This window comes from Bombus vancouverensis, unplaced genomic scaffold (assembly GCF_051014615.1).
Source record: "Bombus vancouverensis nearcticus unplaced genomic scaffold, iyBomVanc1_principal scaffold0030, whole genome shotgun sequence".
Taxonomy (NCBI): Eukaryota; Metazoa; Arthropoda; class Insecta; order Hymenoptera; family Apidae; genus Bombus; species Bombus vancouverensis.
In genome coordinates this window covers 939,479-964,431 of record NW_027468921.1, presented here as the reverse complement: position 1 = coordinate 964,431, position 24,953 = coordinate 939,479, and the positions used below count along the sequence as shown (strand labels likewise).

At 38.5% G+C, this 24,953-nt stretch overlaps 1 protein-coding gene and 1 long non-coding RNA gene across 2 annotated transcripts; one reads left to right on the top strand and one right to left on the bottom strand.

Annotated features, from left to right (window-relative positions):
• Positions 1 to 12,323: 12,323 nt before the first annotated feature.
• Positions 12,324 to 19,354, bottom strand: LOC143304298 (venom serine protease Bi-VSP-like). The gene is made up of 10 exons (XM_076626746.1): positions 19,252 to 19,354; positions 17,637 to 17,834; positions 17,357 to 17,452; positions 17,131 to 17,285; positions 16,461 to 16,802; positions 15,005 to 16,338; positions 14,650 to 14,928; positions 14,306 to 14,574; positions 14,126 to 14,222; positions 12,324 to 13,963 (listed from the first exon to the last, which is right to left on the bottom strand). The coding sequence occupies exons 1-5, from the start codon at positions 19,352 to 19,354 to the stop codon at positions 16,647 to 16,649; spliced, it is 708 nt and encodes a 235-aa protein (XP_076482861.1). The 3' UTR covers positions 12,324 to 13,963; positions 14,126 to 14,222; positions 14,306 to 14,574; positions 14,650 to 14,928; positions 15,005 to 16,338; positions 16,461 to 16,646.
• A 352-nt stretch (positions 19,355 to 19,706) lies between these two features.
• Positions 19,707 to 24,420, top strand: LOC143304299 (uncharacterized). Its single transcript, XR_013061030.1, has 2 exons — positions 19,707 to 21,989; positions 22,141 to 24,420. It is a non-coding gene; the product is annotated as an uncharacterized LOC143304299 (long non-coding RNA).
• The last annotated feature ends 533 nt before the right edge of the window (positions 24,421 to 24,953 follow it).

The following is a 24,953-nucleotide window of genomic DNA, read 5'->3' as shown; positions in this document are numbered from 1 at the left end:
GAGCGGCCATGGATGGTAATGACATATCGTCGGAAGAAGAAAGCGACGACGAAAGTGAGGATGAAGATGACAGAAAAAACGCCAGAGGATACAAGAGAGGTACGCGAAGGGTGTATCAGGACCGTGACGAATGTTGTCGAAGGGCATGTGTTGGTTCGACACTGAGTTTTAGAGACGTCGAAGATGCATTAGAGTCGTTTAGTGGCGACAAAGGTGAAAATGTCGAACGATGGTTCGAGTCGTTCGAGGAAGTCGCTGATACGTGCATGTGGTCGGATGGGCAGAAGGCAGTCTACGCGAGGAAGCTGCTGAAGGGATCAGCGAAAATATTTGCGAGCTTCGAGTGTCATGCCAGGACTTGGCATGAGTTGAAGAGGGGGCTAGTGAAAGAATTTTCGAGGAAAATCAACAGTAGGCAAGTTCATCAGAAACTTGAAGAAACAAAAAAGGAGAGTGATGAAGCATGTTTGGCTTACATGTACCGCATGCTCGAGATAGCCAGCCATGTGGACATGGAGGAGGAAGCAAAGGTGGAATACATAGTGGATGGAATAATAGATGACGAGAACAATAAGGCTGTATTGTACGGCGCTACGTCAATCAAAGAGTTGAGGAAGAGGTTAGTGATGTACGAAGAGCAGAAGAGTCGCAGAGCAAAGTCGATTGTGAAGCCGGCTAAAACCCAGAAGAACGGGAAGCCCAGTCAATCTGTAGATGCAATGAAGAAAAGAAGATGCTTCATTTGCGGTAGTGAGGATCATCTAAGTGTTAAGTGTCCGGAGAGGGGAGAAGGTGTTAGGTGTTTCAAGTGCAGCGGATTTGGACATATTGCAGCGAGGTGTACGGCACGACCGAAAGAGACTTGCGTAGTGTCAAGATCCGAAAAGGGGAAGTATGTGAAAGAAGTGGCGATAGATGAATGTAGGTTTGTGGCATTAGTGGATACGGGTAGTGATCTCACGTTCATCCGATCAGACGAGTATGCGAGGTTAGGGTCACCACCGCTAGGTAAATGCAAGTTTAAGTTCGACGGTTTTGGTTCCGCTGGCAATGAGACCTGGGGTGAATTCACTAAGGTAATGACGGTTGATGGGTGTAAACTGCCAATCACTTTGCACGTTGTATCAAACAAAATATTGACGAAGCACGGCCTGTTGTTAGGCACTGATTTTCTGGATCAGGTAGAGTTACGGGTTAAACGAGGCGAAGTGACTTTCTTGCGGCTTGACGAACAGACTAACAAAGATGTGTCGGATGTGTTTAGAATTAACGTAGTAGAACAGACCGACGAAACAGACCTGACACACGTACGGGAACCGCATTATCGTGAAGCGATTCGCGATATCGTTAGGGGGTATAAGCCGGAGAAGAAGCGAGACGTCGGAATAACCGCAAAAGTAGTTTTGGAAAGCGACAAGCCGGTAGCGCGAAGACCGCGAAGACTGGCGCCGTCGGAAAGAAAGGAAGAAGATGACTTGATGGAAGCGTGGACAAACGAGGGTGTCATCAAATCGTCAGACTCGGAGTATGCGAGTCCGATAGATGTAGTTAGAAAGAAAGATTTGTGTGTGCGTGTGGCTGGATGGGCCTTGTTACTAGGCGAGATTAAGTATCAGGTGTGTCATCGGCCGGGGAAAAGTATGCAGCATGTAGATGCTCCGAGTAGGAACCCCCTGCCGAGCACTATGTATGTAACGGAGAGTGAAGACGGGCTGATTGCACGGTTGAGAAGGGCACAGAGCAAGGACATTGAAGTCCGTAGGATTTTAGACGCCGCAACGTGCAGTCCGCAACAGGCAGGTAGTAAGAAACAATATTTTGTATAAGGAGTGTGAGGACGATGTGCTAATAGTAGTATCGGAGGCGATGCGGGCTCAGGTAGTCAGGCAAGCGCACGAGCGTGGGCATTTCGAGGTTACCAAAACAGAAGCTATGGTCAAGAAGGACTTCTGGTTCAAGGGGTTACGCGAAAAGGTCGAACACGTGGTATCCAACTGCCTTGACTGTAGCCTAACCGAACGAAACATAGGTAAGCTAGAAGGGAACCTGCGAAATTACAAGAAAAGAAGAAAGCGTGCGAAGCAGTACCTAAGGAAGGACCCGTGCACACCTCGATTTTATGAAACCTTGGGTCCTAAATGCCGAAAGTGACGCATCTGATGACAGCGAGATAGAAGGCAACATCTGAGGGCAGATGTTATTGCAGGATGGCCGAATGTAGTATCGTGGACGAAAGGCCTGGGAAATATCGGGCGAACTATGAACAATGTCGCGAGAGCCGAGGCGCCGTCGGGCCCATCAATGTGTCATCGGTCTTTTCGAGTGCATAGTTTCGTGGAAAAGACCTACATGACCCCGGCCACGAGCGTCTGCAGAACACGTGTGCGGTGTGCCTAGGAAAAGGGCAATAGAATGCGACAACAGTCAGTCGAGAAACAGAGTGCGAGTCGAGAAGCAGAGTGCGAGTCGAGGAGCCGAGTGCGAGTCGAGCGGAGACGGAGGTTGCGAGTGGCGTTGCCGAGAGAGTGTGGATTGCGTTGTGTTCTGTACGTTTGGTATGAATAGTTCAAGTTAAGCCACAATCGTCTTTTCTGTCTGATTAACATCTCTATTGTCCACTCTTTGTGAACATATTACATCACGATATTACATATTTTTGGGGACTCGTCCGGGATTGGATAAGACAGAAAACGAAACGGTTTAACAGAGCTATTCGAGCTAGTTGTGAATTTACCGGTACGCGGTGCGGTAAAAGACGATATCGTTGACTGTTTAAGTTTGTGTAGTGTGAAAAATGGCAAACGTCGGGGACGAACGATTGTCGGGTGAAGAGGGTTCGACGCTGGAGGAGCTGAGGAATAAGCTCGCGCGAATGAACCTCCCTATATCGGGTGCGAGGTCAGTGCTGATTGCAAGGCTGAATCGGGCGTGTAGGGCTGGACAATCGTATCGTAAGGGATCGACGGGCGGTGAAGAGCTAACCGGTCAACGAGATTTAGAAAGTGTACAGAGAGCTGAGCGTGATTGCAACGAAGGTGAGGATGTTGAGAAAATGAATACGAAGGAGTTGAAGGAGCGCCTCGCTAGTTTGGGTTTAAAAACGACGGGAAGAAAAGTAGAATTACGCGCACGGCTACGAGCGGCCATGGATGGTAATGACATATCGTCGGAAGAAGAAAGCGACGACGAAAGTGAGGATGAAGATGACAGAAAAAACGCCAGAGGATACAAGAGAGGTACGCGAAGGGTGTATCAGGACCGTGACGAATGTTGTCGAAGGGCATGTGTTGGTTCGACACTGAGTTTTAGAGACGTCGAAGATGCATTAGAGTCGTTTAGTGGCGACAAAGGTGAAAATGTCGAACGATGGTTCGAGTCGTTCGAGGAAGTCGCTGATACGTGCATGTGGTCGGATGGGCAGAAGGCAGTCTACGCGAGGAAGCTGCTGAAGGGATCAGCGAAAATATTTGCGAGCTTCGAGTGTCATGCCAGGACTTGGCATGAGTTGAAGAGGGGGCTAGTGAAAGAATTTTCGAGGAAAATCAACAGTAGGCAAGTTCATCAGAAACTTGAAGAAACAAAAAAGGAGAGTGATGAAGCATGTTTGGCTTACATGTACCGCATGCTCGAGATAGCCAGCCATGTGGACATGGAGGAGGAAGCAAAGGTGGAATACATAGTGGATGGAATAATAGATGACGAGAACAATAAGGCTGTATTGTACGGCGCTACGTCAATCAAAGAGTTGAGGAAGAGGTTAGTGATGTACGAAGAGCAGAAGAGTCGCAGAGCAAAGTCGATTGTGAAGCCGGCTAAAACCCAGAAGAACGGGAAGCCCAGTCAATCTGTAGATGCAATGAAGAAAAGAAGATGCTTCATTTGCGGTAGTGAGGATCATCTAAGTGTTAAGTGTCCGGAGAGGGGAGAAGGTGTTAGGTGTTTCAAGTGCAGCGGATTTGGACATATTGCAGCGAGGTGTACGGCACGACCGAAAGAGACTTGCGTAGTGTCAAGATCCGAAAAGGGGAAGTATGTGAAAGAAGTGGCGATAGATGAATGTAGGTTTGTGGCATTAGTGGATACGGGTAGTGATCTCACGTTCATCCGATCAGACGAGTATGCGAGGTTAGGGTCACCACCGCTAGGTAAATGCAAGTTTAAGTTCGACGGTTTTGGTTCCGCTGGCAATGAGACCTGGGGTGAATTCACTAAGGTAATGACGGTTGATGGGTGTAAACTGCCAATCACTTTGCACGTTGTATCAAACAAAATATTGACGAAGCACGGCCTGTTGTTAGGCACTGATTTTCTGGATCAGGTAGAGTTACGGGTTAAACGAGGCGAAGTGACTTTCTTGCGGCTTGACGAACAGACTAACAAAGATGTGTCGGATGTGTTTAGAATTAACGTAGTAGAACAGACCGACGAAACAGACCTGACACACGTACGGGAACCGCATTATCGTGAAGCGATTCGCGATATCGTTAGGGGGTATAAGCCGGAGAAGAAGCGAGACGTCGGAATAACCGCAAAAGTAGTTTTGGAAAGCGACAAGCCGGTAGCGCGAAGACCGCGAAGACTGGCGCCGTCGGAAAGAAAGGAAGAAGATGACTTGATGGAAGCGTGGACAAACGAGGGTGTCATCAAATCGTCAGACTCGGAGTATGCGAGTCCGATAGATGTAGTTAGAAAGAAAGATTTGTGTGTGCGTGTGGCTGGATGGGCCTTGTTACTAGGCGAGATTAAGTATCAGGTGTGTCATCGGCCGGGGAAAAGTATGCAGCATGTAGATGCTCCGAGTAGGAACCCCCTGCCGAGCACTATGTATGTAACGGAGAGTGAAGACGGGCTGATTGCACGGTTGAGAAGGGCACAGAGCAAGGACATTGAAGTCCGTAGGATTTTAGACGCCGCAACGTGCAGTCCGCAACAGGCAGGTAGTAAGAAACAATATTTTGTATAAGGAGTGTGAGGACGATGTGCTAATAGTAGTATCGGAGGCGATGCGGGCTCAGGTAGTCAGGCAAGCGCACGAGCGTGGGCATTTCGAGGTTACCAAAACAGAAGCTATGGTCAAGAAGGACTTCTGGTTCAAGGGGTTACGCGAAAAGGTCGAACACGTGGTATCCAACTGCCTTGACTGTAGCCTAACCGAACGAAACATAGGTAAGCTAGAAGGGAACCTGCGAAATTACAAGAAAAGAAGAAAGCGTGCGAAGCAGTACCTAAGGAAGGACCCGTGCACACCTCGATTTTATGAAACCTTGGGTCCTAAATGCCGAAAGTGACGCATCTGATGACAGCGAGATAGAAGGCAACATCTGAGGGCAGATGTTATTGCAGGATGGCCGAATGTAGTATCGTGGACGAAAGGCCTGGGAAATATCGGGCGAACTATGAACAATGTCGCGAGAGCCGAGGCGCCGTCGGGCCCATCAATGTGTCATCGGTCTTTTCGAGTGCATAGTTTCGTGGAAAAGACCTACATGACCCCGGCCACGAGCGTCTGCAGAACACGTGTGCGGTGTGCCTAGGAAAAGGGCAATAGAATGCGACAACAGTCAGTCGAGAAACAGAGTGCGAGTCGAGAAGCAGAGTGCGAGTCGAGGAGCCGAGTGCGAGTCGAGCGGAGACGGAGGTTGCGAGTGGCGTTGCCGAGAGAGTGTGGATTGCGTTGTGTTCTGTACGTTTGGTATGAATAGTTCAAGTTAAGCCACAATCGTCTTTTCTGTCTGATTAACATCTCTATTGTCCACTCTTTGTGAACATATTACATCACGATATTACAGATATATGACAAAATAATTCTATTTTAAATAAGAGACTGGTCAGCGTGGTTATTTTGTTTACAAAATCAAACGAATGTAATGAATGTAATGGTAAGGAAGTAACTATAAGTGGCTGTTAAATTATTTTTATGCTTGAAAAGTAATTCGCAAAGTAATGTAAAGCAGTACTACTGAGTTGTACATAACCTCTTTCAGAATTTGTTCTTAACCTCTTGCTTCATAACTTCCTTAATTATACTCTTCAAACTTATGGACTACTTCGATGTTGTTACGAACAGAAACTGATAAAATATTAATCTTAAATATAGATTGAAATGAAAGCTTGTCACGTAAATATATATATGCACTAGTTACTCAAACTATGGATCACATAACATATACAAAAAAAAAAAAAAAAAAAAGAAAAAGAAAAAAATTATTGTACACTATAAAGCAAGAGGTTAAATCTTTAATCTGTTAAGAATTAAATTTTTTATTGTAACTGCGAAAATTATAAAAGTACCAAGCGAAGCAAGTACGGAATATATGCGGAATATGAATCGCTCAACGAGCCAAAGAGCGGCTCAGTGACAAAATTAGTAAAGTAAAGACCACAAATATTACAACATAATATTCTACCACAAAATAATTCTCTATACAAAAAAGGTACACAACGAATCGATTTTTCACAACGATAAGAGTCAACAGAACCAATCAAGACCAGGCGAGACTCTCATAAGACAACGATATCAGAGGGATCAAATCAGCGACTTCAATCTATGTTACAGAGTATAGTTATCAAGAAAAATTGCTCTTTTCATGAAAAGTATGGTAATGATACTCTTATAATACATTGTATATCTGGCAGTCGGATGTGCCCGTGGCCATCGGAAATGTAAAGACGACGCTTTTAGAAAGTGATAGCGCCATCGCGTTTTAAAAACGCGTTAGAAGAAGGACGGTTTCGCTATCCAAGGCGAATCGAAAAGTGTGCGTGTTGCGAGAATCAGAGTTGATCGAGACGTCGAAGCATAGAGTCGTTAGAATTGAGTTGCGAGTGTTGTCGAGTGTTAGAGTTGCTAGTGAGAGAGAGAGAGAGAGAGAGAGAGTTACCAAATAGTTGTCAAGTTATTTGTTGTAAATACGAGCGTTGCATTTAGTTTTCCTGTTAATCAAACATCGTTTCTCTGTCTAACTAATATCTGTATTTTCAATCCATTATTAATATATTCCGATATTACAAGTGGGGGCTCGTCCGGGATTGAATAAGACAGAGAAACGATACGACTTAACGGAGCTATTTGTGCGGGAGTAGAAAAGAATAGAATAAAATGGCAAACGTTGAAGACGAACGATTGTCGGGTGAAGAGGATTTGACGCTGGAGGAGCTGAGGAGTAAGCTCGCACAGATGAATCTGCCTATATCCGGTGCGAGATCAGTGCTGGTTGCCAGGTTGAACAGAGCGTGCAAACCTGGTCGATCTACTCCTAAGGATTCGAAGCGTGGCGAAGAATCAACAAACCAGCGAGATCTAAGAAGCAAGCAGAGAGCCGAACGCAGTCAAGAGGGAGAGGAAGACCTCGAGAAGCTGAGGACGAAAGAGCTGAGAGCGCGTCTCGTTAGCTTGGGGTTGAAGGTAACGGGAAGAAAATCCGAACTACGCGCGCGGCTACAGGCGGCCCTAGAAGGAGACGATGTATCGTCGGAAGAAGGGAGCTCCGACGAAAGTGAAGGCGAGGACGATAAACAAGGCGCGCGAGAATACAGGAGAGGCACGCGAGCGGTGTATCAGGACCGCGATGAGTATCAGCAGAAGTATATGCGTCGGTTCGATGTTGAGTCTTAAAGACGTGGAAGACTCATTAGAGAAATTCAGCGGGGATGATCTGCTGAGTGTAAATCAGTGGGCGGAAGACTTCGAGGAAATGGCAGAAGTGTGGGGTTGGTCAGACGCCCACATGGTGGCCTATGCTAAGAAATTACTCGCAGGCTCCGCTCAGGCCTTCGTACGACAAGAGCGATGCGCGAAGTTTTGGGCAAAGCTAAAAAAGGCGTTGAGGAATGAGTTTGAAAATGTAGTAAGCGACCAACAGATACATGGCGAGTTATCCCATAGAAAGAAGAAAGCAGATGAGAGTCTGCAACAATATATGTATCACATGTGCGGGATTGCAAAACAAGAAAGGGTTGATACGCAATCCTTGATAGACTACATTATTCAAGGCATTCCCGACGAGGTCGCGAACAAGACTGTGCTATACGGAGCCAGGAATATCGAGCAATTAAAAGAGCGTTTCAGGCGCTACGAAGCGATAAAAAGAGATATGGAGATGAGGACGAAATTTGAGGAGCCGAAGAGTAGCAGGGTAAAGCCGGTGGCGAAGCTGTCCGAAACCGAGAGGAACAAGGAACCCGGTCGATCTGGAGATGCGAGGAAGGCGCGATGCTACAATTGCGGTGATGCGGAGCACGTGTGTGCGGAGTGTCCGAGCAAGTCGAGAGGACCTAAATGCTTCAAATGTAGGGAGTACGGACACATCGCATCAAAATGCGACAAGGCACTGGGTGAGCCCTCAAAAAAAGTTTACAGCGTGTTTCGGTCGTTACAAACAAGGCGTGGTAAGGATGTTAAGATGGAAAATTTCGAATTGAGCGCGTTGATAGACACCGGTAGTGAGCTGACTCTAATGCGAGCAGATCAGCATATGAAAATCGGAGCGTCCAGATTAAGTCGGGAAATCGTTGGATTTCGCGGTGTCGGTTCCGGAAGGAATTTTACGCTCGGGAAATTTTCGACGAACATTATTATAGACAATGAGTCGTACTGTATAACCATACACGTAGTTCCAGACACAGTGATGCAACATTCGCTTAATATTGGCGCAGACTTTTTGGACACTGTTGAAATAAGTATAAAAGGGGGAAAATCTTTTATTAGTAGAATAAAGGACGAAAATCCCGATGAGTGTCCGGAAGTCCTCATGATAGATGTAGAGACACAGGCGAGTGAGATAGATTTGTCACACGTTAAGGACATGCAACATAGGCTAAAAAGAGATTTGAAGAGAACCAAAGCATTGCTAAGAGACGCTCAAACGATGCTGGAGAGATCGAAAGGTGACACGACGGGTAAAGCAGCTTTACGACAGCTGAAGAACCAGTTAGAAGATGCAGAATGCGCTAGAGCAGTTGCAGTTAAAGCGAAACAGGCACTGGAGCAAGAACCGAATGAGACGCAGGCTTCGTTGCAGGAAGTACTGCGGCAACGTTCCGAAGCAGAAGATCGTGTTAATGTAGCTAGTCGCGAACGAACTGAGCTACTGTCGCAATTGGAAGAAAATAAAGAAGAGTTAGCAGAAGTTTTGAAGAAGTATCGGGCAGCTGTGCAGCAAGTGTCGGAGGAACGGAGAATAGTGGCAAGACACGTGGTGATTGGTAAAGTGGACCACGAGATGGTGTCCTCGTCGGATTCTTGCGGCCAGCAGGAGGACTTAGCGAACATCACGAGGAGGAAGAATCTGGCTAAACAACAGCAACAGGATGTTGTTGATGATATTTGCGAATTTACTGAGAAGGATAGCGTTGCGGGTGTGAGGGTTGTTTCAAGTTTTCGGATAGACTCGAAGAGAGTGAGTGCAAGGCGAACGAAAAGACAAGGGAAGTCGCACGCGCGGAATCCCTCCAATAATATCGATACGAAGATTCGATATACAGAGGATGTGGATGACGAGGACGACGATGGGATTGTCGAGGACACGATGAACGTGAAGACCTTCGAAAAAGAAGAGATCATAGTCTCGGTAGATGGTAAGTTGTTAACGTCTTCCATGTACGAACCGAGCCTACGAAAATGTCACGATGCTGCCACGACGATCAAAGCCCCTGACAAGAGTGAAATGGGTAAACAAACAACGGAGAGGAAGATAGAGGAAGAGCGAAAGAGGAGCAGTAGCATCGAGGACGAACAGGCCGCGGTGTTCCAAGAGGAACGAGATCAGCTGCGTGCGGACGCAAAGAGACGGATTGAGGAGATCCAAATCCGAAACAAGCGGGCGTATAACAGGAGACGCAAGAAGGCGACAGCATACAGGACGGGAGATCTAGTGGCAATCGAGAGGATGCAGAGGGGTCCCGGGCTAAAGCTGCATCCGAAGTTTCTTGGACCGTACCGGGTGATAAAAGTCCTGCGAAATGACCGATACATAGTGCAGCGAGAGGGGGAGCACGAAGGGCCACGTACAACTTCCACGGCAGCCGATCACATGAAATGGTGGAATGCTGACGATAGTGATGTAAGTGCGAGCGGCGATGATGAGCACATCTGAGGGCAGATGTGATTGTCAGGAAAGGCCGATTGTGATATCGTAGAATAGCTTTGATTGGAGATCGGCTGAAAATAGAAAAACCGTGTACGTCGTGTTTCTGTGGTTCGTTTACATTTAAGAGTGCCTACGTGACTAAAGGCACGTAGTTGGTAGTTCTTACATAGGTATGAGGGAAACAATAGACAACGTTAGAAGAAGGACGGTTTCGCTATCCAAGGCGAATCGAAAAGTGTGCGTGTTGCGAGAATCAGAGTTGATCGAGACGTCGAAGCATAGAGTCGTTAGAATTGAGTTGCGAGTGTTGTCGAGTGTTAGAGTTGCTAGTGAGAGAGAGAGAGAGAGAGAGAGAGAGAGAGAGAGTTACCAAATAGTTGTCAAGTTATTTGTTGTAAATACGAGCGTTGCATTTAGTTTTCCTGTTAATCAAACATCGTTTCTCTGTCTAACTAATATCTGTATTTTCAATCCATTATTAATAAATTATAATTAATCGGACAAAATTACACCTTTAATATATTCCGATATTACATTACCGTGATGTAATATTTATCATGCTTATTTTGTACGTAAAACGAATCGTTGGAATATTCCCGAAGCTAACGAAGCATTTCCCAAAAGTTAAACCGAAGAAATTAACGCGAATAGTTAAGTGAAATTTTTCCATTAACTTGCTGACCAACCGGCAAATAAAAAATCATAAAAATTGTTTCAATGTGTTGAGGTCACGCATAACTTCTTTTTTCATTGACGATTACCAAACAGGTAAAATTTCGAAATTGTACGAAGGCCACGTGACCAGATCGTATTGGAATTTGAAGTGCATGGAAAAAGACAACTCGAAGTACAAACCTTGAGCTGTACTACTCGAAGTACAAACGTGAACTAATGGATGCAGAAAAGCAATTAACGCCAAACATCCGAACAGCATCTTGGAGCCCGTCATTGTTCTGAAATAAAAGAAGTGACGAATTAAAAAGACGCAGGACTAATAATAATAAAGGAAACTTAGTTCGTATCATAAATTGAATTTACATCAGAAAAGAAGCACGATCAAGCGAAACAGATCGTAGAAATGACAAATATCATCGATATACGTTTCAGTGTAATTTCACTTTTGAAAATTATTTAGTTTAATACGATCGTATTCATCGCTCTGAAACTTTCATTGTGCTGCAATTTGTGCTGCGTCTTTTTAATTTCTCTATCTTTCTGTGTTTTCGGAAAAATTACTTGAAAGATTAAGAATTGCTTGCCTTATTTTATTTTCGATTAGTTAGGATTTGATTGTTCCAGGTAAGGTTTATTATTTATAACAGGTTTTATCACTTGTTTATTATTTAGGAGTTTGTTATTTTAGGATTAGTACCTTTTAGGATTTCTTATCCTTCGAGTTTCTGTTTCAGATATCTAGGTCTATTTCAAGATGTTTTATTACATTAGGATTATTTATTCGATTAAGATAATTTAAGAGTTTCACAATGTACAAAGAAATAATCGCGTGAAATTTAGATTTATGCTTTAAACGTATTAAACACGCGGTAATTTCAATGTCTATAGCCTCGAACGTGTTCTGATTAGTTGTGTCATTGTCTGTGACATTGAAATCACAAAAATCCATTGCAAGTGTGCTGTCATGCAATGTGGATGTAATTGGGTTTTTTGGGTATTTCCTGTATCATCTGATTTGTACAGTACTATTTTAACGCAAGGACAGGAAACTTATTATATATTTCCCGTCCATTATTTGAATCGTTGTGAAGTGTAACGAATTATATTCGATTCGAGGAGATGTTAATGAATTACCCATTTCATATGTAATTACATGGAAATAAAAATCAACAGACAACGGAATTTCCAATATTTTTTTGTTTCGTCACGTCTTTTTCATAATATATCTTTTATAGGTACGTGATCTATTAATCGTTCGAATGGAAATAATTATTCGTATAATATTCAAATGATTCTAGCCATAAAATAAATTAAAACGATACCTGTCAATGATATGCAATCTGCGTATGACGTCAACCTCGATCTATGCTTATACAAGAAATTTTATCAATCAATGACTAGATATACAATAATCAAATATTATAAAATTTCCTGAAAACCTTTAGGTGTTAATATTAAGGTGTTAATATCTTTAATATTTGCAAGTTATTGTTTAGCGCTAATTAGTTAGAATGTAACAAGTGGTGTACCAGAATTGAGATAATTAAGCCACACGAACAATCTTATTTAGATCTTTTTAATTTTTTAATTCTCTTTTGCTCCAATACTTCGTAAAATTAATCTTCGTTAGCTACTACACTTCATAGAATGACAAGAGATAATTTTTCTTATATAACGTTTCATTCATAAAATCTATCATTAAAGTATATCTTCATAAAAATATCATTCCATACTAACGGTATATTTGGTGTCATACGAGATAACAGTTACCAGTGATGACATATGTAACTTTATAAAGATATCTCGTTTTATTATATATTAAAAGAATGTACTCATTGCTGCTATATTTCAGATGAAAAAAAGGAGGCAACGATTTTACAGTAAAATCGTTCGTTTACAACTGATTCATTTACATTTCATGATAATACTGTGCATTCTGAATATGCTATGATTTGGTTTAAAATAATAAATAGTCCATTCTTGCATACTATTGCTCCGGCTTTACTTGTATTTTCGATATTGGTATAAATAGAAAGACAATTAATGTCGTTCGAGTCTATTTTCGGATCATTTATATTACGTTTAATCCATATAGTTATTATATGAGACATAGTATCGTAAAATTTGGAAGAATAAAACGTTCGTACAGGATGTACATTTTATAAGAACTCCAACAAATCTGCGTGTGCACCTAAAATACAAACCGATAGTGATTGTTCATAAGTTTATATACATTATCTAATGTCAATCGAAGGTATCAATTCTTTTTCTCCATAAGAGTACTTTTTCATTTATATGTGTTCAAAAATACATGTGTTCAACCGTGAAGCATATGTCACCTACAACGAAAAAGAGTTTTCCTATACTTAATATTTCCTTTATATACCTATGAAAGTCTATTCTTCGCGTAGTATGAAATTATGAATAAATCTGGAATATTGTTCAATCTGAAAAGAAAAATAACTTATTGACATCATTCATTGATACGAGATTCAGAATGTTTGTTTTGTCTTGCAGAGAAAGAAGGCAGCCCTTTCTTTTAATGTGAAATAGAAAGCGAAAATTTGAAAACAGATTTTTTGGAAATTTACTTGCAAATATCGTTTTCAATATCGTGATTTTCTTCCCAATGGTACTGTACTTTCAAATTTTCCAGTATCCCTCTAAAAACAAAAAGTCGAACCTCGTTATCATTAACATAGGCATTACAAGGAAGAGAAGTATTAGAAAGCAGCTCCTTCTTATTATGGATTTCTTTATAATCGTGTAAATAAGAAATTCCGGAAATTTTTTCCTCAAGAATTTAATTCTTGTGTTTTGATTGATAATTATTACACTGCATACTAACTTTTCGCATACTGTTCGCGTCTAACAATTTCCTAATAATAACTACTTCAAAATTACATATGTTCTTGCACGAATTCAAAAGTACGTATGATACAATTACAATTGATTCTAAAATAATAATTATTTAAAGATATTAAGATACTAATTAAACGTTTCACTATATTTCAAAATCTGGAACAACAAATTTTTATTTATAAAAAATGAAACTGTCTTTATATATTCTTTGTCATGATGCTATTTCTTATTACCATGTCGACATTTTTTAAAATTCATTTTGTTATCTCTACGCAATATGAAAATTCATATACTGCTTAATATTTTTTACATATTATCCATCCACCGCATGATATCTCCTGAAAAATCAAAATATTAATGTTATATTATTACAATGCTTCTTAAATTTCAATTTTTGACAAATTTGAAATCCAATATATTTTGCACAATTATTATTTATCAAAAAATTCTAAGTTAGTAACTTTCTTTTCAAATGGCAAATAACATATACATTGACTTACCTGTAAGTTTTTGTTCCTAATCATAATTTCCTCTTATAGAACATCGTTATTGTTCTCATAATTACTACCAGTGTCATAGATATTGTAATGGCTACAACTGAATTAATAGAAAATGATAAATAACTGTGTATAACACTAACACATAACTGTGTATAACAATGACACATAACTTTTACTTACATATCAGTCGATAAGGGATTACTGTGATATCCTGTTGATGTTTCTTAAGGCACTTGATTAGGTGCGATACGGTATCATTCCTTATGGTATACTGTAGATAAGTATTTTAGAAAATAACAAGAATAAATCTAAATTATTCAGAGGTTCCAGTTTCGGCTTAGACATAAATACAGGACCATTTGCAAAGAAGAAAGGGTGCGTTTCTACAGCCTCGTTATAGTAACCATGAATACCAATCTCTGAATTACTGGTTACTAAACATAAATATCCTATAAAATTTAATATATTTCTTTAATTTTTAATACATACATGAGATAGTAGTTCTAAATTATGAATCATCCTACCTGTGATATTACACTTTTCCTTATAATATCATCACTCAAGTGAACAACATTAAGATCATGTAAACCATGTCATCCTATCTTACTGTGAAGATACTTAGTTATGTTATCTAACGTTACAAAAATATCATCAAATTCAAGTCCTTTTATTCACATCACATGGCCACGGCGATCTGGTTCTTCGTTATATAATGTTCTAAAATTTGTCGTATATATAGGATGTACAAACCGTGATATCAAGGTATCAGTTCTTCCTTCCCAAGGGACAGTTTCATTAAAATTCTGATAGAAATAAAGATTAATTATTAATATTCTAACAATCATATATGTTAAATACATTATAGTCAACGATATATACCTGAGCGAATGTAGGGGTGATTCCTTGATAATTATAAATGTCATCAGCCCACATCATTGTGCCACTTCTTTGTACTCCAGCCTCTAGATTAACAGCCTAAACAAACATACAAAATTTTATAGAAGCTGTACAAAATATAGTATATATGAGCAATATTGAAGCGTTCAAGGGGATATAAAGGTAACGTACATCACATACACGTGTACTCTCATGCAACAAAATACAATTAGATTTAATAGTATAAGCTCTTTTATTCATCATAATAGATTGGAAATTTAAGTGTCTTACGAGGGTGAGTAAAAAGTTACCCGCTCTGTCGGTGTAGAATTTATTTTAAGCAATTGTCAAAAAAGACATACATCATTTTTTGACATAATCACTCAATTTCTGTATACACTTTGTCCATTTGCTGAAGGACCTTCGTATTTTCTCGTTAAAAAATGTTTTGGGCTGAGCTGCGAACCACGAATGCATCGTCGTCTTCACCTTTTCATCAGCTTTCTCGGCATCCATCTCGCACAAACTTTTTAAAACCCAAATCTGTCGTGCACTATTGCATAAGCAGAGCCGTGGCTGATTTGCAAATGATTTGCCACATTATCCAGTGTCACTCGTCTATTCCATAGAGCATAAGTTCATGAGCACGTTCAATGTTGTCATCGTGGATGTGGACGGGCGTCCAGCTGTTTTTTCATAACACTTGTGCGATCTTCTTTGAACTTTTGTGCCCATTCAAACACACTTCGTGACAAAACACTTTCTCCATAATGTGCATTAAATCTTTGATAAATATAGGCATCAAACATAACCTGCGACCACAAGAAACAGCATCCTGCACTGTTTTCCTGCAAATCGCCATTGAAAAGCGCCATTACTCGCGCAACGGTCACAAACGAATTGACGTAACACAATGAAACCTGCGCAGCAGCACTGAACAGATATTGATGTCATACGAAGAGTGCAGATGGATCAATACGGTCGACAGAAGTTTTAACTATCTGGAGTGCGGATAAATTTTTACCGAGAGTCGTATAGGAATCTATAATCTGTAAGTACACTTTTGGCTGAATGAAAATTTCTCTTACATATAGTCAAAAATGCAGAAACAGTGTATTGAATTGGAAAGTGATAAAAAATAAGCGAAGTTTCGAGGTTGCATGTGATTGCATGAGTACACAGGACGTTTTTAGCGAATAAAAAATAATTTTGAAAGACACGAGACTTATCTTGTATTTTATGCACTCTCTGTGTCCGAATCTCCAGAAGCTCTCTATCTTATGAAGTGTTTTAGATTAGCCGGAAAATTTTGTATGTACATAGAAGAAGTATACGATCTAGGTGGAATATTCCATTATTCTCTTGATACAACAGAAACGAAATTTACAGAACTTCTCAGAAAGTTGGTTTATTATTACCAAATTAATAGAATTAATATACGTTTATCATCTTTACATACCTAAGTCGTGGAGGTTTATCGTGCGTAAAAAATTAGTGTCGTTTCAAAGTTACATTTCGTACATTTTAAGCCTATAATTTGTAACGTACAAAACAATGTAAATTTGAGCTGTTTCTTATCTCCACAATAAGAAAATCCAACTTTACGTTTTTTACACAATGATATTTATGGAACAGTAATATCATATTATTGCATCGCTTGGAGAATGAAGTCAAGGTACGATGTGACCCTAGTGTAAACGCTGGGAAAGCCAGCTGTGCCGCACTTATAAGCGTAAGACACAATACCTATTAAATACGAGGTTAATTCATGTTGTATCAGCAGTGGTCCGCCGCGGTCAGCCTGAAAGGATCGTTAAATTTTTAATCAAAGATACTGAAATATATCGATCGAATTGTATTGAAATTATACTTATATACAGTAATAATCTTCTATTGATTTGTGTATAGAAATACTCCAATTTATAATGTACATGTTATATGTATTTTGAGCAAAACTAAGATTAGAAGGAAATTAGATTAAATACCATAATGAGGTGTGAGAAGTGGGCAAAACTATTAAATTGTGTTTATCTATTATTTCTAATGTTTAAGACGTCGATTTGATGTTAATTCGAATTGACGTGTCTTCAGATACCGTATAGTTTGTAGTAACTCTGTAACTTAATTACCGTACAAGAATCCTCTCCACCCTGAGCATGTTCGGCGCATATTATACCATCAGTGATATCAGGTGCATTAGGAAATTTGGAATAAGCTATTTTGCATTCGGCGTTCTTAATCACTGGCATTTGTACTTCCATTAATGCATTACGTCGTGGTCGTCCTACGAAGAAAATAAGAAAGATATTTAAGACTGGAACTGTTTAATTTTATTATAAAATTGATATCACTTACTATATCTTAACGCTCTCCATCCAGCAACAAGGAGGTTATAGCCGACGAAGTTGCTCTTTCGTAGGGGCTCTTTCGTACAAATGGGATATACGTACCCTGAAAAATAAAAAAATAAATGAAAATGCAGGAAACGAATGACGAAAAGTATGAGAAAGAATTGTACACGCTTTATGACACAATATATATGTACAGTAAGAAATTTCAGGATATGATACTTCAGTAATACTCAATAGCATATATATATATATATATATATATATATATATATTTGAGGAGTTACTCGAAAATGGCACCTCCTCCACCAATCTAAGAATGGCAATATTATGATTGTGTATGTTTTCTATTCCATCCATATGTGCACAATGTGCTACGGTCAAAACATGCCTAGCCGATATCAGGGAACCTCGGCACTTCCATAGTGGTTTGTCTGGGTTTCGGGGATTACGAAAACCTAATGCAGCGATCCATGGCCAAGCGCCTAAAATGCAATAGTCATAGTTGTGAATATACATAATTTTTTCTCACATAACGAGTAACAACGATTATTATCTATTCGATATTCGATCATACAGCAGACGATAAGTACATACGTACAAATACTCTGAAATAGAGATTTGATAAAGACAGAAATTAAATTTTTATTCCAGTGGAATACAAATTATTAAATAATTCTATATAATTTCTATTTGAACTATACTGAACTATAAAGTTCAAACGTGTAATTTCTGCCCTAACAGTTTTTGATCTCTATCCATATTATTACTCCTATATCAATTTTTTATTTCATGCAAAAAGATACTCTTCCTAACATGAAGTAAAAGAAAGAAATAATTCAAGTTAATAAGTAAAGTTACTACCGATAAAATCATAGCATTATTATTTAGTCTAATTGAAATGTACATTGATGTGCTGTTTAATGCCTTTAAAGTTCATTATTTGCAGTAAATGGCTTATTATTAATCGGAAAGAAAGACATAAAACGTACCAAGTTCAGCTGGTTTACCATCGACCACCCTGGTATGAGAGACGTTGCTAAAACCACGGTATGGTGGTCGCAAAGCCTTATACTTATACACAGTTTTTATTAAAATTTCTCTCTTCTCTTTGTTTGGATCGTTCGGACAGCAAACGATCGTAACATTGCCCTGGTATCTGCACACTGATCGTCTATAAAAATCGGTGGCTGTACGGTACTGTATCTGCCATATTTCTTGCAGAGGTTTACATTTTCTGTAGTCAAGGCACCTGCCTTCTTGATTGTCCGGTGTGGTACATTCTGGATCAAACAATTTTAAAACATTTATGCAGTTCAAAGATGCGTAAGAAAGCGACACCGATTACTCAACTTTCGAAGTAAAAAGCCGATCAAGTCCACCGGATTGCCCTACAGACACGTATTAATCCGTAAGAGTTAGTCATCATGTTGATAATAATTATCTAAAGAAACTTTTCACGTGAAAATATAAAATTTTAATTGATTAGATATTGTGTTAGCCATACTTAAGAAAGAAAATGAAAATAAATGAAATGAAAGAAAAGGACTACCTTCAACCTCATTTTTTAAATAAACACTTTGTCAGTTTTGCGGTAAATAAATTCTTAGGAATTCAGGACAGTTTTTAGTGAATCATTTTGTTTCGACCGTTCGCGGAGAGACGCGATCGCGAGATAGCACGTCAACGAGAGTTGTAAGTTCCCCTTACGATTAAATAATCGACGCCACGAACTGATCGATCCCCTTATTTCGATTATGATAATAAGGGTAGTTCAATGAAATTCCACAGAATTAACACAAATAAATTAATGTTTATTTCAACAACTTATTAACTAGAAAGATATAAAAGGAACAAAAAAAATGTAACTGCGTTTTGGTTGATAAGTAATGCGCGACATACCACATGTGTTGACGGTTCGACTTCTCGAAAAGTTCTGAACGCCTTTCGATTTTTTTCGTTTCTTCTGGAAGGCGACCCCCACTACGTTCGGATCACGCCACATTCTTTTACTGCGAGGTAAAATACGGGCCACGAGTCGACGTTTCTGGAAGTCGCCCTGCTTAATGAACCACGCGCTTGCCACTACAATGTTTGTTTGCCGGGCAGACGCGACGATCCGTCTGCGACATTATAGTGGCGCGATCGATAGTTAAGAATATGACCTATGGTAAGCCGCATGGCGTAACATTCTCCCCCCGTTGAGAGGGTACCGATCAAACTAGGGAGGTGTGGTTGAAGTTCCCATCTTATTTCGTCTCGGTGGCTAGTTGTTCGGGTTTCTCGAGATCGGGTTGAATTGGCAGTGGGACAAGCCTTTTGACGCCCCGATCCAAAATGCTCTTTGCCGTCTGAACTGTAGCTGTCCGGATGACACCATCGGCGCCTGGATGAACCTTGATAACTCGGCCCAGAGGCCAATGCATGGAGGGAACGTTGTCCTCTCTGAGGATGACGATTGTGCCCTTTTGGATGCCGTGTCCACCCTTGCTCTATTTATTGCGGTTGGTTAGCTCGTTCAAATACTCCTTATGCCAGCGGTTCCAAAAATGTTGTTTAAGCTGTTGGATATGCTGCCATTTGGAGAGTCGGTTCGATGGAATGTCTCTGAAATCTCGATCACGTAAGCACATTAATGAATCGCCAATGAGGAAATGTCCGGGAGTGAGGGCTAGGAGATCATTTGGATCGGTGGAGATAGGAGTTAGCGGGCGGGAATTGAGGACTGCTTCTATTTCTATGATAAGAGTATTACGGTGTTAAGCTCATATGTTTCTGTTTCTCCACTCGCGCTGCGCCATAATATCCTTTGATATTTCCGATCCTCTGGTCGTACGAGGAATTGCCGATACATTTTCTCGATGTCGCCAGTGAGTACGTACTGATGAGCGCGGAATCTAATTAATATACAAAATAAATTGTGAGTTGATTCGAGAATATAGGATTTCCCCATTTTCATGATTATCGTGATTTTTGTATAAATGTATTTTTTAAGATACTAATAATTAGGTACTTATAAATTAGTATTATCAATTATTTTGCATTTATAATTCCGCCTCTAGTATAAGTGTTAATTGAAAACTAACTTTATGTTTCAAAAAGTACTAGCAAAGTCGTTGAGTAACAAGCCACTGATGCTAACACAAATAGCATTGTCGTAATTAAATATTTCTAAATATTCATTTTTCATTTTGAACCTGTAGAAACAATTTATTATATATACTATTAGCTAAGTAATTGCATATTTAATTAAGTCGAAATATAAAACTTAGTTATTTTAATAATTTAAAAAATAAAAAACTGACAAACATTTCAATTTAATTTATGGTTGGAACAAAAGACAGTTATTTTTCATTAATTGAAATATTGCAATGCAGAGTACTTTCCAAAATACGCCGAGAGTATTCCTGATGATGAAACGAGCGTTGCTTCATCGAACGCAGCTAAAGAAAACAACATCTATGTAGTTGGTGGTACGATGCCTGAAATAGAGGGCGATAAATTGTACAATACCTGTACTATTTGGGGTCCCGATGGAACGTTGATAGCAAAACACCGAAAGGTAAGTAATATATTCCTTTATGGCTTTGAATTTGAAAATATTGGGGTGAAGAAAGTGACTCTATCTAGGAATAATTTAGGAATATACATATGTACATACGTATACTATAACCAATTCTATAATTTACGGTTTATAAAATACGTTATGATACGGGAAACGCCCATTTTTGTTGTAATGTGTTTGTTGTTGTATAAATTTTTCACATACTTAAAATATTATTATACTTATTTTTTCTCCTTTTTAAACATTATTAAATGATAAGATTTTTTAATAAAAGAAAGTGATAAAAACGCTGTCAGTTATTAAATAAAAAGTAATTGAAGTTTAGGAGTTGGTAACTTTGATATTAAATTACAAAAGTTGCAGCAATAGAATTAGCGACTACATTTTTATGTTATTAGGTACATCTATTCGACATCGACATTCCTAATAAGATTACTTTTCGAGAGAGTGATTCACTCAGTCCTGGTAACTCCCTAACGACGTTCGATGTGGAGGGCTGCAAAATAGGTATTGGCATTTGCTATGATATTAGATTCGAGGAAATGGCACGCATTTATCGGAACAAAGGTACAGTAACTGAATCGATCAATACTTAACTAGCAAAAAATTAAATATCTTTCTTAAATATATTCTATATAAAATTAATATAATCTGTAACTCTGTATAAAAAGAAGCTTAATTTAAAAAACCAGTATATTTGCTGAAAATGAAACAAATAAAAGAATTAAAAGCACAATAAGAGGACTGTCCTCGCATATTCAGAAATGATGGAATGTGAACCGTGCAACTACGAAGTTAATTGGTATTCGGTGGCTTCATATTTCCTGCTTCTCTGAGTTAGGTTGCCAAATGCTGATATATCCAGCGGCATTCAATATGACCACTGGACCACTGCACTGGTCATTACTTCAGCGTTTCAGAGCGAATGATAATCAATTATACGTTGCCTGCATATCACCGGCTCGTGTTCCTTAAGCAAGTTACGTCGCATGGGGACATACACAGTTGACCAATCCCTGGGGAAAGATTCTTTACGATTTGGAAACTCAAGAGAATATGGCAGTCACCGATATCGGTAATTTACAGCTTAAAATTAAAAGCGAGAGATCCATGATGTAATTAATTTTTAGTCTCGTTAATTTATCGATTTAGCCATCTTCCTCTGTATTTGTTGAATTTATTAGTAAGCATTACTTATTACTTCGTATGTTTCTTTTTTCTATCAGATCTAAAAGTTGTTGAGGAAGTAAGGGCTCAGATACCTACATTTTCTCAGAGACGTACAGATTTGTACGACACTGTCTGTAAGAAGGAGTAACTCTACACTAAAACAGAAAATGTTTTTTTATAATATTTCTACTACGATATCCTTTTTCTGTGAATTATTACTAATTTCTTATCATTTGTACTACATGAATGACTCAATTAAGAAAACCAAAACGTTATAAATAATAATCTGTATATCTTGTGTATCAACATGTAATTGGATATTATAATAATATAGGAATGCTATAATAATATAGGATAATAATATAGGAGAATAATAATATAGAAAAAAATACATGCTTTTAAACACCTTTAATATCGATCACATAAATTGTTATAATTCACAATGATTACGCATACATAAAAGACCCCTCGATAGTAAAATTTACGATCAAAAGGCACTTACGTATCGTTTAACAACATTTAATTTATAACACCTTTTAAACATTTAGACAGATTAACACATAACACTTCTTATATATAAACATCAATTCGAAGTTATCGGCTTGGAGAAATTGGTCGATTAATACCTGTAGATTGTCTGTCTCGATGAAAGACTTAAAGAGAGCAAAAACATGATAATGCAGCTAATATAATATTCCTTCTTTCTTGTATCTGTCTGCCTCTCAGGTCGTTTTACTAATTACAATAAGTAATTTCGACTTCTTTGCGCTCTCTTTTAACGCATTCGAGACCGAAAGAAATTCATATCAGTCAGTAGGCAAGGGTATAATATACATATTTTATATATAACTTATGTAGTAATGTATATATCATGTTAATTTCATATTTTTTTCAATATATATATATATATATGTCGGAGATGAAATGAAAAACCGGAGCCTTCCCTATGCAATTTTGAGGAGGCCTTTTAGTGCTTTGGCCTAGATTTTATCATAACTGTAATTAAGTAATTGTCATCTGTAATTGTTTGACATTTGTGAAAAGCGAAAGTGGGTTCGAGGTGACAACTGGTCGCTGAACGTAGCCACGGTCACGGGATAAACGTTTTGCTTGATGAAGACAGAAATTGCCTAGTATCGGCGTTTGGATCTTTCTCGATGTTACCAAGGAGTATATAACAAACTTTTGACAGATATTGCCTAGCAACAACGATTGGAACCTTCTCGATGTTTCCAGCGAGAATATAACAAACAAATGCAGTCGTATTACGAAAAAGATTTTAATCAGAGAGGCATTCGTGTGGTCGCCTTGGAAAGTGATACATCGAGTAATTTTTCCGTGTGATTCAGCAAACGTATTTTTGTGTTATAAAATTGTTTAAAGTTTTCCCGTTGACCGTGTATTCGTTTGAACCCCGGATCATTGTTTATAGCGTAAATTAAATTCAATATTTGTAAATTTATCAATCGTTAATTTTCATTATTCGTTAAAATTAGTAAATCGTAAGATATATTATTCGTTTCTTTTATTGTTCGATAAAACTTATTATTCTTTAATCTAATTAATAATTTAATTTATCATTTGTTAATCAATCATATCATTTACAAAATTCATTATTCATAATATTTGTAAAACCTTGTTTATTCGTGTAAATATATTCTCTGTTTTGTAAAACAATGGCTAATTCAAACGAAGAATCGTTACGCGCCTTAAATCCTAATGTTAACCCGACATATATATATATGACTGTACATAATACATTATAGAATAACATAGTATATAATTTTATATTTTAAAAATATGAGGTATACTATTTAAGATTGTCATCGATTTAAAATCAAAGTATGAAAAGGATACCCCGGAGAGAGTAAAACACAGAATCATTCTAACTAAACATTCAGATCGTACCGACACCTAGGTATCGTCTTACAATTAAGTCTCGGTCTCGAATGGATTAAAATGAAATACATACTTGCAGCTTCAACATCTTCAATATCGAGGAGATTCAAACTTTACAAATAAATGTAAATTGCGATGTAAAACAAAGCGATGTAAAAAGGGAAAAAGGAGGAAAGAAGGAACAGGGAAGCAAAGAGAAGAAACGAATTTTTCATTTTCTCTTGCCAGGAATATAAGATGCTAAGTAATCTTCCTAAGTAATCTCCTCCAGCTTTTTCTAGTTTGCTCAATAATTATTAGTACATGTTAGGAAAACAAATAGAATTTTTGTTCTCAAGCGAGGTATAATTTAAATTTTGTATGTACACAAAAATGTTAAATATCTGTAATAAACATGGTATAATCAATTTTTTTACATAAAATTATATTGTATAGGCTATTGTTATTTAAACATTTTAAATTGGATGAAGAAAAAAAATGACGCAAATAAAACGTAGGACATTTTAATTAAAGAGACTAATATAGAGATTTATCTACTTAACTGTGATTAAATCATCTCCACTTAACGCTCTACCTCTTCTATTAATTATGCTTCGTTAAACTATGATTACAGAGGATGGGTTTTTTGATAAAATGACATTCTGACAAATATATATAGATCGATATATATAGATATAGATAGACAAATATATAGATTCTTACAACAGTAGTTATGAATGAACAGTAGTTATTGTATCAATTCCGTTCTTCAGAAGCTTCATTTGTGAAAAGACAATTCGCCAGAATATGGATTCACTGTAGTTATAGCTATAGGATTTCAATCTAGTTGACAGACTTGCTTTACGTAGAGAATATCTGTCTCTTGTTCTACCTTATCGCGATTCTCTCCTCATCTTATACGCTTTGTCGAGTGTCACGTAATTTTTGGGTTGGTTGGTGAAAATAAAATATAGTTGAGTCGTAACACAAC

What these genes read in the sequence shown, in the direction of transcription:
- LOC143304298 (XM_076626746.1), bottom strand. Translation starts at nt 19,354, where the DNA reads ATGTGGCGTGATCCGAACGTAGTGGGGGTCGCCTTCCAGAAGAAACGA. An exon ending in GGAGGAGGTGCCATTTTCGA is followed by an intron (nt 17,453 to 17,636) that starts GTAACTCCTCAA and finishes TTTATTTTTCAG; the next exon opens with GGTACGTATATCCCATTTGT. An exon ending in GTGGAGAGGATTCTTGTACG is followed by an intron (nt 16,803 to 17,130) that starts GTAATTAAGTTA and finishes CGATCCTTTCAG; the next exon opens with GCTGACCGCGGCGGACCACT.